The following is a 16,512-nucleotide window of genomic DNA, read 5'->3' as shown; positions in this document are numbered from 1 at the left end:
CTATACCATAGTCTCTCAGCTTAACCAGCAATCATCAGCATCTGGAGCAACTCAGAAACATAGCTAACTTTAATGAACTCCAAGCAGCAGAGTTTGGTGGCTAAGCTGAACTTTAAAATAAGACTTGACAAAATTCATTTGCCTTCAGTGTGGTAGGGAAGAATAGGTACAAGGAAAAAGAAAATGCATATAAGAAAAAAGAAAATCTAGAAACTACATTTTCAAAAGATTCAGATGTTCACGTTCAAAAGAGACAATGAAGTTCAGAGTCTTCCAAGCAAGTCACAGGTGACTTATTAATACAAAATAGTTCATATTAAGAAGTACCAGCTGAAGCACAGCCCATCAGAAGCCATATGAAGCAATCTTACAAAGGTGATTCTGTTTGGGGTACACAGAAGTAGTACCAACAAGGATTAAAGGTACCTACCTGCTGAAGTTTCTGCTACTGCAGGCATCCCTGTCAAGTACACTGACAACTAATCCCGAAACCCAAAAACTGAGCTCAAATACAAATTCCAAGCAGAGTAAGAAACCGGGAATGGTACAGCAATAGCAGCCAGCGCTTTCATCACGACTTTCACACAAGCAGAGAAGTTGGAGAATGAAGACCTATACCCTTCATTTGAATCTGTTTTACTGTGGGACTAAATTATAATTGCCCATCACAGTACATGATTTCTCCTATTTCTTCTCTTCACATCTTGCTAGCTGCTATTTTGAACACTTCTTCAGACTAGAGATCCTTGTTTAAATTATACATTTAATTTGGACTTGAATATACTTTTTCTAGTTAAGTTTTCAGATGCAAAACCTATGCACATAGAAGGAATAAATGGTTGTCAATTCTTTGACACCATAACTTAAATCTAAACACCAGCCTTTAAAATCTTTGACTAGCCAATTTTTTGACTCAGCCTTAAGACATTTACAATTTATTCAGGGAAGAGAAGCAAGGCTAGAGTATGATTAACACCATTAATAAAAAGACAAACCTGCCAAACTAAGGAAGATCGGTAGAGGGTTCAGTGAGGAAGACCAAAGTAAGTTAAGACACCTTAGCTCTTCATGACCTTTTAAAGAGACCATTAAAAGATTTAACTAAATTTGGTGTTTGTTTGTTAAGTTCATAAGGTAAAAGAGAACAGCGAGCAAGTTTCACTGTCTTCAGAATTTCAGACTTCTTCAGGCTCATTAAAAACTACTTCCTGATTTTGAGATTTTTTTTTTTTTTTAATGAGAGAGATTCTACAACGCTTTAAAGGATCTATCTTGTTCCTTTACCTTTTCAGATTGTTTTCTGGATCAGGGCAGGGTTTTTTTCTAGTTTGGTTTTGTTGGGGTTTTTTTTTTTACTCAATTGTTTTATAGACAGACCTGGGATTTCTCTAGTTCAAAGTTAATTATTCACAATTTACATTTCAGTATGCAGAGAAACAGCAGCAGAGCACAAGACCTCTCTGTTCAAAGGGATATTAAGAGCAGCTGTCATTCCAGGTTGAATTAACAGGCGAGCTGCTTCAGCATCTGAGCTGTGTCATACATTCAGTTCCTAAACTTTGCCAAGTCTCTCCAAGAGTAACTCCCTTACAGACCTTCCTTACTACTACGCTGAATGCTACAATAGTCTTCACAAGTTATTTTTCTGGCTTATAAGTATTTAAATAACGCCTTGAACCTACAGAAAAGGAAATGCAGGATTTTTCCAAATCCAGGCTAGTCAAGAACAGAAAGAAGTGGCTTAAAGTAAGAGTTTAAAAGCCTCAACCAAAAAAGTTAAATAGGCTAGTAACAGTAGAAGTCCTCCCTTGCAAGACACAGAACTGTATCAGGAAGCTACTTCACTGTTGTGCTAACCAATGTAAAAGCTGAACTTCCAGGTCTATAGAAGACTGACCACAAAACAGTACTGGAAAGCAGAACAAAGTTATCAGTTTCTGCCTCTACAATAATTGCTCATGAGAATGTTAGACAACTTTAATGTTATTGGCTTTGACTATCAAGCAATTCCACAAATGAGAGCAGGGAATTTATCTGTGGGGTTAAAGTTTACCATCTACTCTTTTCACCCCAAGCTTGCCCCACCTCCACAAATACGCATCATAATCTGGCTTGTAATAGTCTCCCCAAGCAGAACAGCAATTCATGCTGTCTCCTCCTTCCTCCCCAAAAGTCTACCTCAAGAGTTACTACACCTCACCCTGACCCCAGCAAGCCTACCCTTTATCAAAGTCCAGCATCTTCCAGATATTGCCTATGCCCTTTTATGCCTATGCCAACTCAATAAACCTAAACACAATCTTCCACAGAGCGCATGCTCTCCAGGTACTATAAGGACTTTCCCAGTAATGCAGCTATAGTCCTTCTGACTACAAATAACTAGGGGAACTGCTACCTCCTCTCTCCAGCCTTACTTCACAGACCTCCTTCTTCCCAAACATATCTCAGACTCTTGTAAGGACAAATATTTGCTGCAGATCCTGAAGTTTGAGAGGTCATGGCAGTCAGTCTTTGAACACACAACTGCATCCCACACCAAGACAACCTTTTATATACAACTTCTTCCCCTCTGCCTACTCACAGGCATACTCATGCTACCCATAGTATTAAGTGTTTTGCAGAAGAGAAAAAGAGTTTCTTCCCTATCAATCACAAAGAGTTTCCGGAGAGACAGGGCAGATGACTGAGTACTAGCAAATTTCTCTTGGAGCTTCCTCCAATTTCTCAAACTGAGAGTTTAATTAGCCTTAGAATCATCTTATCACACTAATTCTTTTTAAATACAGCACACCACTTCCTGTATCACCAAACACCTGTTTTGAAAACAAAGTTGAAAAATCTACTGCTTTTATACATTGCTGGATTTTATTCCAATGCACTTTCATACAGTCTGCACCCCTCCTTCCCCACCAGATCAAGGCAAGTTATTTGGCTTTAAGTCATCTGCCAGAACCACCCCGGCTCATTAGCAGTATTAAACCAGCTACATTGGATTTCTGCCCCTTTCGGTCCTTAATGATTTATACATACGGCTTTTCCTCCTGAGAGGTTCAGGTGCAGCTCTCTTCAAAAGGGGAAAATAAAAGCCAACTGTCAGGTAGTCTTCTACTGGATCTGAAAGGGTGCAACTAAGGCAGCTGTTTCCCTAAGTACTAATAATAGGGAAAAGTGTGATTATAATGTGTTAAATTCTTACCATAAGCAACTGCTTCAAGTTCCATGAACTATGAATACTTTTTACTTAAAACAAAAGTTCCAAAAACTTACAGCTCCACTGACTCCAGGGAAGAATAATGTGCATTACCTTTAGTGTTTACATTTGAGTTTTCTCCTTGAGGGTACTACAACTGAAAGATGACATTCAGGTCAGCTGCAGAAGCTCAAGTTTAAGCAGCAGTCATTAGGGTTTTAAATATGGTCTTTAAGACTGCTAATTAATTAGTGATGAATATATTTTATGGACAAAGTCCAAGACCTTACTGACACCCATGATCCAACTATTCAGAAGAATAAAAGCTTCAATTTTACTCAGGAATTAAATATCTGGAACAAATTCTTTTTAAATCAGATGATGGGCTACACGAACTCCCTAGTACAAACATACTAAGGAAAGCAGCTTTTTAGCCTCACACGCATGAAGCCAGAACACTAAACAAAGGGGAAAAGGCGCCATGGTCAAAGAATCCTGCCTGGTTTCTTCCCGGCCACAGCCACCGCAGATTTTTCAAGCAGCTTCACTGTAGCAAAAGCCTTAGTTATTAAGCATGGAATCTTTCCCCTGTCCAAAGTAGTAAGAAGCTCAGTCTCGAACCTCACTTGTACAGAATTCACTCACTTTGAATACCAAAGAATTTGTCTCAGGCAAGCACACAAGTTCGGCAAAGCAGGGGAAAGAGGAGGAATCACTGCTCTAATGTTCCTTTCCTCTCTCCCAGAGACCCCATTGCAGACTGTCACTCCACCCAAATCCTGCTCCACAAATAGCTCAAGAGATGTGTGTATTTTTCTGCTCAAAGACAAGAATTGAGCAGTTCTGCTTATGTCAATATGAAACATCAAGTAATTCTGGAGCTAGATGTGCCACTTCTCTATTTTATTGATTTACTGCAAATAGCAGCTGAGCCACAAATCTCCATTGTAATACCTTTTTTGCACAGCTCTCAATAGTTTAAGATATACAAAATGCCATTTGCATTTGGTGGACACCAACCAATGGTTATAAGGTTAAAATATAAAAGCAATTGTCTTGCAGAAATGCTATTCCCCATCCTATTGTAATATGGCATCTTAGATGCCAAACTCTAGGGGAGGCAGGGACATGGAAAAAACCCTACTAACATTACAAGTAGCATTTGTGTTAAGCATTTGACCAATAACTTTTTGCATAAAAAGGAAGTTTTATCCCGCATGGCAAATTTCAGACCTCATTCTACAAGCCATTTCCTTCAGCAGTCCAAACCTGGAAGCCTTAATAAATACTTGTTAATTCAGAGAAGAAATATGAAACTGTCCACCAGCCAATCTTCTGCCAAGCCTTCAAAGCATTTATTTAATTTCCTCTAAGGGGTAGAATTGTTCTCTCCATCCATGCAAGCATTAAAGCCACAGTCCTGTTGCATCCTAGGTCTTGCCGCATACAACAGAACAAGTTCAAAGGGGGTAGATTGTTGCAAGATTATTGCTTAGAAGGAGAAAAGCCAATAAGATCTAGTTAATTGACTACTGTAACTGGATACCGGGATTCCAGCTGTGGCCTATGACTATCCTTCCATGAGGGTGAACAACCCCTGTTCACCTGAACAACATTACCTGTTGGTTATATCAATTTGTAACTCTTATCACTTGGCTGTTTACTAGAATATCAGTAACAGGATCAACTGCGCCTTTTATCCGTAACAGCACAGCTACACTAGAAAAGTAAGGATTTCACGTGTTCCACACGGGGTCATTTACTGTAATCTCTGCACTAGAGCGTTTTCTAATCAGCCTTTACATGTTGGGGTGATCTTACACTCCAACCACATCTGGCAGAAAGTGGTGATCAACTGAAGCATGGTACATGAGCTATTTCAGTTGCCGTGCTGCCGTCATTTTTATTCTGAGAAGAATGAACCCCGGTTAGTGCTTTCCACCCCCAAATGATCTATGTTCCTCAGAAAACCATTTGCTTTTAATAAACTTATAGAAGTGAAACTGTCACTAGCCTATCAACTCTGCCCAGAACAGCAATTTGTAATCCACTACAAATCTGAATGAGACTGAAAATATACTGGAAGCAGCCTGATGTTTCAGCTGCACTACTTAGCTGTTACACATTGGGAATACATAAAAAAATAGGGTGGGGATGAGACAATGTGCAAGCAACTTCAGTGACATGTTAATTAGCTACAGCTTGCATGCTAGAAACAGGTCAGTTGAGTAGGCAAGCTCAGCAGCTAACACATCTAAGTTTCAATATCCAGACCATGGTCTGTTTTCTCCTGCTGTCTCAGCCAGATTCTTCTAAAAGTCCAGCTATTTTGTCAGTGGATGTCATGGGACGATGTAACCTTCAGTAGGGTCAGCCTGAAAAATTACAAAACAAGGCCAGAGCCCATGCACTCTGTCGAGCTGACAAGCCACCAGAAGCTTAGCACAGGTTGAAATTCTTAACTGGGAATGAAATGCCTACAACTATGCAGACAGACCTGTTGAAAACATGAACATATCTGTAGGAAAAAGAAACCAAGTGTAATGCAAACCTGTCCATACAGTTGATGCAACCGTATGACCTCCTAGAGGCATACTGAAGCAGTTGCAACTAAACAGCAAGTACTTTATAACATGGGTACAATCGTTTCAATCCATTTTGTCTTGTATCTATGTATCTACAATGCAACAGAAAGACCCTAAGAGTTCCTGAAACCAGACAGCTGCCTCATATGTGAATGCTGTGCTTAAAACAGTTTGTTTTTACACAAACTGACTGATATCCTTCATGATTAGATGGAGTTTAACTCTCTCCTTGGTAAAACAAAATAAATTAAACCAAACATGCAATTCCTTTATGTTCATTTTCCTGTACTACGCTCGTTAAACAAGAATCCTTTGCTTCTACCACACAGACAGGTGAGTTTAAGTCTCAGAAATCTTGAAAACTAACATCAACTACCAGTAGGCTTTACTCTTCAACATGAGCCTACAGCCTTTCATATACTGCAGATTTCTTTATGCTGAAAAAAAAAAATCTGTTCAACTCAATGAAACATCCACCTGAGAGATGGAAGATGGAGTTAGGACTACTAGCATTTAAAAAAACCTGACAGTAGTAAGTTGCTATGTAACAGTTCAAAGTCACCAATGCCTCTAGAAGATGCATTTGCTACTGGCACTGGAAGTCTCCTTGATGAGAGTGGGGATATTGGAATCCATCATGCAGGCTCACATCCAGGCAAAGCTTTGCGCAGAGTCAGATCTCTAGACTGGAGCACCCAGAAATGTCAATTAAACTTCTAAGCACGCTATGGAGGTGAGTTTGGAAAGGTAGCTTCTCATAATACTGCCTAAGCAATTTCCAGCTTCCTGATAAACAAGGTCTTTAAACTCACCTATTCCAAACGTAGCAAACTTTGCCTGTTAATACTCTTGCCATTCACAAATAACAGAGCAATTTGAAGTTTAAATCAAGCTTAGCAAAACTAGAAAGACTCTAAATGGCTTAGAATGAAAGATGAGATCAGAAAATCACAGGCAAGGCTCACATATGAAAATAGCATTCTGTTTCAGATGCCAGTAATGAAACATCACTCATGATAAAATGTACATGTTTTCAAAACACTGGCACACTAGACATGCTGACTTCCTCTGGCTTGCTGCCCCTTAGCAGAATGTACATCCTCCTCTAAATTGGTTTAGATGAAGCTATAAAACTTAGATTAAGAGCTACAGGCACAATAACCATGCTTTGGATTCCAGAGTCATGCAGCAAGACCCAAACCCAAGTCTCCATTTGAAAAGGTTAGGTTTTAAAACTCCAGGGCTACTAAAGAACTGATGCAATGATATGTTAAAGCTTGCATCTATATTTGACCTCTACATAATGAGAAACAGCAGCCTTCAGAGCCAGGAAACAGGCCAGCTGGCTTCCTCCTTTCATATAAGTCCTACACCCTCTGAAACGAGAAGTGAAAGGAAGAGTCCTTTTAAAAACAGTTTGAACTCTCACTTAAGCGCATCTATGTGGGCTCTTCAGTTATGTGTAAAGATGTATGCTCCAGCTAGTGCAGTCCTGCACTGTGGCAAGATAACCAATGACTGCCTTATTTTGAGGACCTTCCTCTAAACTTGCATACATTTTAAGAATGTGGGCGACAAGTCAGCATGTTTTATTCATGCTTTGAGCAGTCATGTCTTCCTCTCACTTCTATGGAGGACCATTTTATAACATCCTGTAAACTATCAGAGAGACTTAAGAGATATAACAAAACTATGCCAGAGGCACTAGGAGCCTGCCAGGCTCTGCAGGCTAACTGCTGACCATCTGCTACGGAAGCACCCGCTGCCATTGTGTCATCTGCGCTCGCGCCAAGCCAAGAGTCAGTTTGAAGTGATCGACTATACTATCAGTAGTCAAGCCACAGTCTTGTCCCACCTCTTTAGGACAGCAAAGTTTAAGACACTGTCTTGAAAAGACATGTTCTTTGGTCCTTTAAATATATGGTAGAACAATCTTAGCTCAGGTGGACACCAAACTGTCCAACCTATCCTTGCTGGTGTTTCACATCTCAGCCATAACCTAGTCTCCTAAATACCTAGAACCAACTAGCAAAGAACATCATTGCTTCCTTTTTCATTCCTTCTTTGAGAAAGTAAAGCCACCTTGGCAAAGCACACAGCTCAACTCTTTTGTTAGAGCTCTGTGGCCCAACTACAACACAGGAGTTCCTGCCAACTTGCTTTCTACCTGTGGCAATTTTGCTTACTGGCTTACGACCAAGAAAAGAGTTGATTGCCACGAGTCAGACCCAAGCTGCAGACACGTCCTGTCAGCAGCTTGCAGTTCTCAGTACATACGAGAGGCAAAGTGTGCTTTCTTGGTGGCCTTCAAGCATGATCATGCCTATGTACTCGCAAAATCTCCTCTACAAGAAATAACACATTTGAGTTTTATCAATAGCTAGAAAAAACAGACTCTAGGAAAAGCAACTGACTGACACACTGCCTCAGCTCAAATGGCCAGAGTACAGATTACATAAATACACAACATTAGCATGACACCAGGACTTTTCAGCATCCAATCCCTTTCCTTAAACTAAGATACAGATATAATCTAAAACAAAGCATGAGATCGCATTATCCTGGGCAGGGAGGAGGAACAGAAGGGTATTTAGACTTGGTTCGTCCAGAAGTTGGCAATACAGTGCACTGCCATTTCCTGTACTGTGCCTACAACTAAGCTGCAAGCCTCAGATGCCTAGTGGATGCACCATTTGTCAGCAGCCTAGAAAACACTCTTCTAGTATTCCACCTACACTCACGGTGACATTTCAAAGCTGATGTCCAATACCATGTGTGCCACTAGTCCAGATTGCTGGTATATTCCCTCTCCTAGTGGACTACAACTCTCAACTGCTTCAGCAAATGTGTTTCACAACCTAAAGAGAAGAATTTTTTGTGAGCACAAGCAGCTTACTGGCTACCAGCTATGACTGTTGAACATACCTGAGCCCACCCTTGCAAAACGTGTTTTGTATTGATTTTCAGTGTTTTCAAGCAGCTCTGCAGAAGTAAACATGATCAAAATAGCAAGATTAAAAGTATTAAAAACAGTTTTAAGGGTCTAGCATGCGGTTTGCAGGACTCCAGAAAAAGCAGACTTAACCATACTCTGCAAAGTGACAAGCTAGCCTCTGCCAAGTATTCCGATTGCCTTCTAGCATTGCCAACATCTGCTTTATTCAGGTTTTATTTAAGCCACCAAGTTCTCATCCAAGCAAAATTTTGGCCAGTAAGAAAATCAAGCAACCATGCCGAGTTTGATGGGGTGGGATACTCTAATATCAACTTACCAATGAAGCTTCACACTGCAATCTTGCCGGCACTGCTGACTCAGGGGAACAAAAGTACTGCTGCAAACCCTGTGCTACAGATCACTGCCTGCAAATCTACTAGGAAGGCTTCTTCTATCATATTATTTAGTTTGAGTTCAGGGTTCAGCCCCGTGCTAGATGACCCGTTCTTTCGGCACACTAGATGTCCTGTGCTGAGATTCAGACCCCAATTTCCTGGCTTGCTTTATTCCTTGCTTTTTAATTTTCACAGTATTTTAACACCACGCCCCCCTCCCCCTCCAAGCCAGGCAGAATATCGTTCCTAATCTGCATGCCATGTCTTGAAGTTTGGAGATTCAAGTTTCATTAGACACTCATTGGTGAGACTACTGTATTTCCCCTAGGCACACACCACAACTTCTGCTTTTCTGCCCTTACCCGCGTCCTGAGCTGTGCCTTGAAAAGAAGCTCCAAAAAGGAACAGGGCATGTGAACTTAATGATACTGTCTGGTACCACTGACTCATCTTTAGACTATAGGGAAGGGATATAATGTCATCCCCCCTCCCCAGTTTTTCCCCACCCCCAGAAACACTGGAGCCAGCTCCTTCAGCAATACCGTATGTCCACAGCTGACTGAGGAAGGTCTCTCCCTTTCTTTTCTTTGGGGGCAGGGGGCATACTGGGTGCACGTGGCAAGGTTTTGGTAGCGGGGGGGATGCTGCAGCTGTGACCTCTGAGAATAGGGGTCTCTTCCACAGGCTACAGGGGATATCTGCTCCAGCACCATGGAGTACCTCCTGCTCCACCTCTGACCTTGGTGTTCTCTCTGCCATTTCTCACTTTTTCCCTCCTCCTCCTCTGCCTGTCCAGTGTTTTCAGCCCTTTCTTAAATACATTTTCCTGGAGGTGCCATAAGCTTGGTGGATGAGCTCAGATGTGTCCTACGGTGGGTCCATTGTGGAGCCAGTTGTGTCTGGCATGGAGCAGGCCCTGGTCTCTTCTCACAGAGGCCATTCCTGCAGCCAACACCTTGCCATGGACATCCAGTACTGGGGGGAAGGTAAGTAGGGTAGGAAGAGCGAAGTAGTCACAAGTATCTTGATCGTAGGCAGAAAAATACTAGAGGCAGGTGCGTCTCTGCTATATTACCATTTCTTCAGAAGTGGGGACTAAGAGGGCAGCAAATTCTCCTCTTTGGCTACCAACTCCTCCATCCAGCATGAAGCAGGGAAGACTATTAGCATCCAAAATGCTGTATGCCCTTCAGAGTTATCCTGACTGCCATCTGCTTTTAAGCACTTCAGAGGATCCTTCACGGGGCAGAGACACAGAAGTATGGACTGACCACACCAACAGAGCACCTTCTTGTAGACTTCACAGAATTGCTCACTAGTGGCACAGGCCCAGGTAAGGCACACACAGAAGATGGAGGGTTTAAGAGCCAGGCTGGGAAATCAGAGGCACAGATCAAATCAAACCACAGGAAATCAAACTGCAGATTTTTTGTTTGTTTAAAAGATGTTCAATTGCTGCTACCCAGGATCTAAGGGAGTAACACTATGAGACTATTATGAAACATATTAAACTACCAAATAGAAGTGACTGAAACTATGGACTGGTCACTGTCATACTGACTATCTCATAAACAAGGGTCCTCAAAGACAGACACGGCTACTCCACTATCAAGGTCTGCTAATGGAAGTCAGTACAGTAGAAAGACCTGACTTGTCCCAGAATTTGTCATCCACGACCTTGACAAAGCATGTTTAACAGAAGGATCTTGGCAACTATTGAAAACAGACTAAGAATACATGCTTTCAGCTGAGGAAAAGCCAAGGGGAAGGAGGGTAGGACTAGTCAATCTAGCTTTATCAAGTTACACTGTTTGGATGAAAGAAAGTTTAATATCACACCTTCTACCCATTCTTCTGTTTCCTCATCCTACCTTTTCTTTCCTTAAGCATTGTACCATAAGACAACTTAAACACAGAACAGTTCAGATGCGCAAGATCAAGTGATCCTGACCATGTTTCAATCTTTGTATCTTAACATGAATTCAAACTTCTACCCAGCTTCAAACATATTTTGAAAAATAATTAGTTAGCTAAGTCTTAGCTTAATTAAAAGGGCGGCCTTCTCTCAGTACTACACATGCCTTAAAAACAGTATGGGGCTGGAGGGGGAATTGAAAGTTTATGTCATTGAAATACTCAAGATCAACTAATCTAAAAAGCCTTCTGATTAGCTCCCCTTACCCATGACAGGCATGTCCACTCCTATTCAGAGATCTACACACCTCCAAATGAAGGGAGTCTTCAATGCTGTTTTGGGAAAGGACATGGGAGAAGCCCACAGAACAGAGCTATTCAACATACAGACTGATGACCAGTCCTTACACACACACACAAATAAACCATGCTAACCCAATATCCATTAATGAATTAAAGAAAAGAATTGCTTGCTTGGATTTTTTTCTTTTCAGGTGTGAAAGAGATTCATTGGGGTGACAAGGAGGAGTTCACAATTTAGCATACACCCCAGCTGTGACAACAAAAACCAAGACACTGTATTACAGCTGATCTTCAATGCTAACTTTTAAACAAAGTCAGTTCTCTCGTACATGGAAACTGTGACAAATTACTGCAATACAAGATACAGTGAGACATACAAAAGTAGTTTCATTAGTAAAGTGTGAAGGATTAAGCCCAGTTTGTACAGGGACTCCGTTCTTGGCAACTTTCTTGAAGGTAATTCCACGGCTGTAAAGACAAAAGTGTCACCTGGACTGCAGAGTAATGCAGTACTCGTCCATCTGCGCTACTCCTGCTAGGAAAGGGCCCCAAGTGCCAACAGACTTGGAACGCTCCCCAAGTCACTTCAACAGCTAACAACTTCTGAAATATGCATCCAAGTTAACCTTAACAGTCACTGAAGTCTAGTGACTCAAGATAGCTCCACTGACCCCCACCTCTCCCAAAAAACAGACACACACACATATTCCTCAGGAATGAGATAGAGGTTTCTAAGACTATCCTGTGGGCTCTCACAACTTTATCTTTACTGAGCCTAGGAAAAAAGTTTAATCCATTGCTTTTGGTCAGCAGCCACTTCTGTTTCAACACTAGAGACCACAGTGATTCAAACTTGTTAGGTCATCCCCCCAGTTTGCAGGAAAAAGGCAAAACACTGCAGGAACAAAAGTGTCTGTATAAGCAAAATACTGACGCCAGCCCTGCAGTTCAGTTACCAGCATGAATTAAAGTATAAATCTCCTTTTAGACCCTTTGTTTGTCAGCCACATACAAACACGCAAAATTAGACTTGGGACGGAAAGATGTTACTACAGATACACAGGTCATCTCCACAGCCACAGAAAATCAAGTCCTGATCTTCATCTGCTTTGTTTCCACATTTCATGAAAATCTCCCAGCTCTTGATCAGGCCTCCAGAAGGGCCTTCTACCTTTTGAGAGTTATTTTGAAGAAGTAAGGAGGCACCACATGGTCTTTTTAAAATACACACTCCAGAACTTCCTCCTGCTGCAAAGCAATTCACTCAACAAAATAAGTCAAGGAAAATCCCAGCCATTTTGATCATTTTCAGAAACAGGAACTTGTTACGACCATCTGCAGACGCAACAACCTCACTGGTTTCCAATTCACTTCCCTAAATGAAAGCTTGACGGTCTGTTTCTGAGCAAGATCCTTTATAAAAGGAGCTGAGTTCAGATCTACCTATTTTCCCTCATCCGTCGTGTGTTCTAACATTTGAAAGTCAAATTATCTCCCTTCTCTGAAACCTTCTCCCTGTTGACACCATCAGAGTCACCCCCATTCAAGGCTGGAAGCTGGCTTTTACTTGCCCCACACAATTAAACCCACAGTGAAGCCTTAACATATCTTTCAGAACAATTCTGGTAATTAAAATTCTATGCTGTGCACTAGGATTGTCTTCCCAGCTGAATTACCACAGTTCACATATCCTCAACACAGTCCATATATGTCATTCACCTGCTCTGTAATGACCCTTCTCACTGCAGCAAAATCATTCCACGGCTGTAAAGACATCCATGGAATAATCCCCACTTCTCCATGGAAATGCTTTCCTCACTTGCTGTATCTAATTGTAATTTATTTAACACAACATGGTTAGCTGAGGGAGATGAAGTCACCACAATAATATGGATTCAAGATGACAAGTTTGTTAAGTCCAAAAGGGGCAGAGCTCTTAATGTGCCAACTGCAACGGCTTGCCCCAAACCATCAGAGCATCCTACATGTACATTCCTTTTCTCCCCACAGGGACCTGCAAAATGCATTTGATGCCATCTGGCATGACTTCCCACAGTTGCTTGAAATTCACTAGTATGAGAGCCCGAATTCAAGAAAACGGTAAATCTTAGTAATGTGTATATGACAGCAACCTCATCATACTTCAGTACTTCTTCAAATGACAAGCCTGTGCAGCACCCAGAGTCCATGCCAAAGGACTGCCACTATGCAGCATCCATATTAAAGCCTGCACTATGCAAGTACAGAAACCACACAAAGGTAAACACTTGACAGCTCAGCTTTTGGTCGCAGAAGACATTCATTCTGTTCTCTCCTCCCTTCCTCACACATGTGTACTCATACCCAAATCATGTTTTTTATTCCTCAGAGCAAATCCCCTCTAAGTAGTACTCACTAAAAAAAAACCATAAACCAGAAAAAAAAAAAAAAAACAAACACCCCACACCTTGTCACCTATCATCTTTCTATAACCCTCGGGAACTAATATCTTCTGTAAGAAAACATGAAGACAGGCATCATTGTGTCCCCTCCTCACAGGACTACTTAACTCATGTTAAATAGTTGATCTCTTAATTTAATTTACAAAGCCCATCTGCTAAGCAGGGCAGTGGAAGATAGGCTGTGTGACATGACACCTGGCCACTAAGACACTAAATAAAATTATGGACTTCCCTAACGACACAGAACCCCCACACCAATACTAGAATTACAGCTCTTCATATAGCATCGCTCCAACCGTCACTGTCTGGTACCTGAAGTTTTAATGATTAAATCCTACGCACCTTGACTCAAAACTTATCTTAAGGCGTGGGCAAGTTTTAGCTTTCATTCCCTTCTTCTTGTCTTCAAATGCTACTTATCCAACTTGAAATGCAGTCAGCCACGTGGCTCAGATCTACTTCCACCTAGCAGTACCTCCTGCATGCATGGGGGTATTGCTCTTTCAGAGGATGAATTTTTAATTTACTCTCTCATTACAATATATAAGGCCCATTTTAACACTTGTTCACAAAATATACGTCAGAGTTCAAGGAATTGCCTAACAATTCATAGTTCTGAGGAGATGCCTCAGGTTTAAGAGCCTGAGAATATTTTTTATTCTAAAACATGAACTTGATTTTCATTTAGTCCACAATTTTGAATATGCATATCTCCCACTGACACGATTCTGTCTTTAATGATACCAGTTAGTTAAACTCTCAACTGTTACATACAGCTTGGAAAATAGAAGGAAAAATTATCAGGGATGTATCTTCCCAGGAAATGATCATTTGTCTTCCTCTTGTGTGTCTTACATGCAGGTGGGTATGAAATTGCATGGAATGCTACAGACTTCCGTCTCTCCCACGCTCATTTTCTGAAGCAGTAATATTAGCACCAATATCCAAACACAATCCCCTTCCAGACCTTAATATAGCACTGGTAAATTATTTCTACCTCACTTTAATCCTGCCTATTCCAGATAGTACTTTTATTTTTTTATATATATATATACACACACACACAAAGCTAGGCTTTTTTTTAAGCTAAAGCTTCTAGTAACAGATACAGTAGGACTGTCCAGACACAGCCTACAGATTAAGAAGCATCAACAGCTACCAAACAGCAACATAACACCAATACCCAAGATGGTTTTTTAAAATATACAAGAAAAAAAGGAGAATACATGATATCAAGACAGCCGATCTATTTAAACAACGGTTTAGACTCAAGTCAGTCTTCAGTCAACGCTGCTTACGTCAGCATCTCTTAGATGTATATACAAGAGTATTTAGATGTACTGGACAGCCTCTATGCTGTTTATTTAGATGTACTGGAGGTCTGACGTCATTAGCACCACTTTAAGGGTTAGCTATGAAGTCATTAGCACCGAAATCTAGAATTATTTTCCAGATGTAATACTACCTCTTTTTAAGAGATACAGCATCATCAGAATTGTACTTACATGCACCTGCACCGGCATTACTTAGTAACAGCCAGCAGCCAAGAGACTGCTTGGTATAAAACCTGCTGATCTTTACTTGAAAATGTTTCTTACCACATCCAAAAAAAATGGGAAAAACACTTAATTGTACACATTTAAACCTGCTGTTGATCTACTGAGTTCAATGCTAGACAGAGTTACTACTGGTAAACAAAGCCAATTAACATCATGCAATTAAATTGTTCCACCATTCTACTCCTTGGTGTTTCCAAGCAGGGACCGACAGTTGAGTGGGTTGAAAAGAAATAAAATTATCAAGACAAAACATCACTAGCTCATTGTTTTTTAAGCAACGTTTTGACTTCAATCTTGTTTCATGCATTAACTAGCTAATGCCAGTCCAGAATAGATCATAAGTCTTTGAGACAAAGCTACAGCCACCTTCAATGAAACATGATGCAAACCATCAGGCAGCTCATGAAGTTGCCCTCTGATATTTGGGTCCTCAGCAAGAGCCCTTGAACTCTCCAAAGGCTGTCCCAATCTACAGGGCAGCGTTATCCAAGGGCCTTGCCGTTTAAGTACACCGCCATCTAAACCTCTTCAGAAGTCTGCTGTGGAGACGGCCACACTCCTACCGGTGCTTGGCCAGCTCCTGGCATAGTATTTATGTCTCTGCCTAGCTTAATCCTGGCCAAAGCAGGCAGTGACAAGCGTGTGTCCATTTTGCCCTGTGTCCAATTCCCTCCCCTCTTTCCAAGCTGTGCAAGGCACACTTCACGCTGCCTTCCTGGATAAAAGGCGCGAGGTCATGAGGAAAACAAAAAAAAAAAAATGGCCGAAAGAGCAGTATTATGCAATATGAGAAGAAATGCAGTAATAACTCATCCTCTCCCGGAGATTTCTCATAACCCTTACGGTTTGCAAGCTGGATTACAGCAAGTGCGCCAGCCAAAGGGCTCAAAGGCACACTAAAGAGCCCCTCGGGCAGCCTCCTCAGCCCCGGGTCTTCGCTGGGGAAACAAAAAGGGATGCTCACAGTCCAGGTGCTTTTTCTTGGGCCCCATCACTTCATGCGTGGTGGCTTTGCAGACGGCTCTGGCTACGGCTGATCCCGTAACGCTGTACTGAGCAGCTGCGATGCGATCTGTCAGCGTCTGACCCGACATCTTCGCTGGCGTGCCTGCTGCTGCCTGCTCTGCAGAGGCGGAAAACACGGGAGGGGAAGGGGAGATTCCGGGTTTATCGCCGAGGGGAGGCTGGGG

The 16,512-nt window shown here is 41.6% G+C and overlaps 1 protein-coding gene across 1 annotated transcript in view; it reads right to left on the bottom strand.

Annotated features, from left to right (window-relative positions):
• Nucleotides 1-16,442, bottom strand: part of SNAP91 (synaptosomal-associated protein, 91kDa) — a 70,853-nt gene extending 54,411 nt beyond the window's left edge. The window contains exon 1 of the mRNA XM_009333223.1: nt 16,287-16,442. Within this exon, the coding sequence (XP_009331498.1) occupies nt 16,287-16,416 (130 nt within the window). The 5' untranslated portion in view covers nt 16,417-16,442. The remainder of the gene's footprint in view (nt 1-16,286) is intronic.
• Nucleotides 16,443-16,512: the final 70 nt, after the last annotated feature.

The sequence above is a fragment of the Pygoscelis adeliae genome, unplaced genomic scaffold, assembly GCF_000699105.1.
Source record: "Pygoscelis adeliae isolate BGI_AS28 unplaced genomic scaffold, ASM69910v1 Scaffold57, whole genome shotgun sequence".
NCBI classification, from domain to species: domain Eukaryota; kingdom Metazoa; phylum Chordata; class Aves; order Sphenisciformes; family Spheniscidae; genus Pygoscelis; species Pygoscelis adeliae.
The sequence above is the reverse complement of the archived record's forward strand: the minus strand, read 5'-3'. Positions and strand labels throughout refer to the sequence as shown.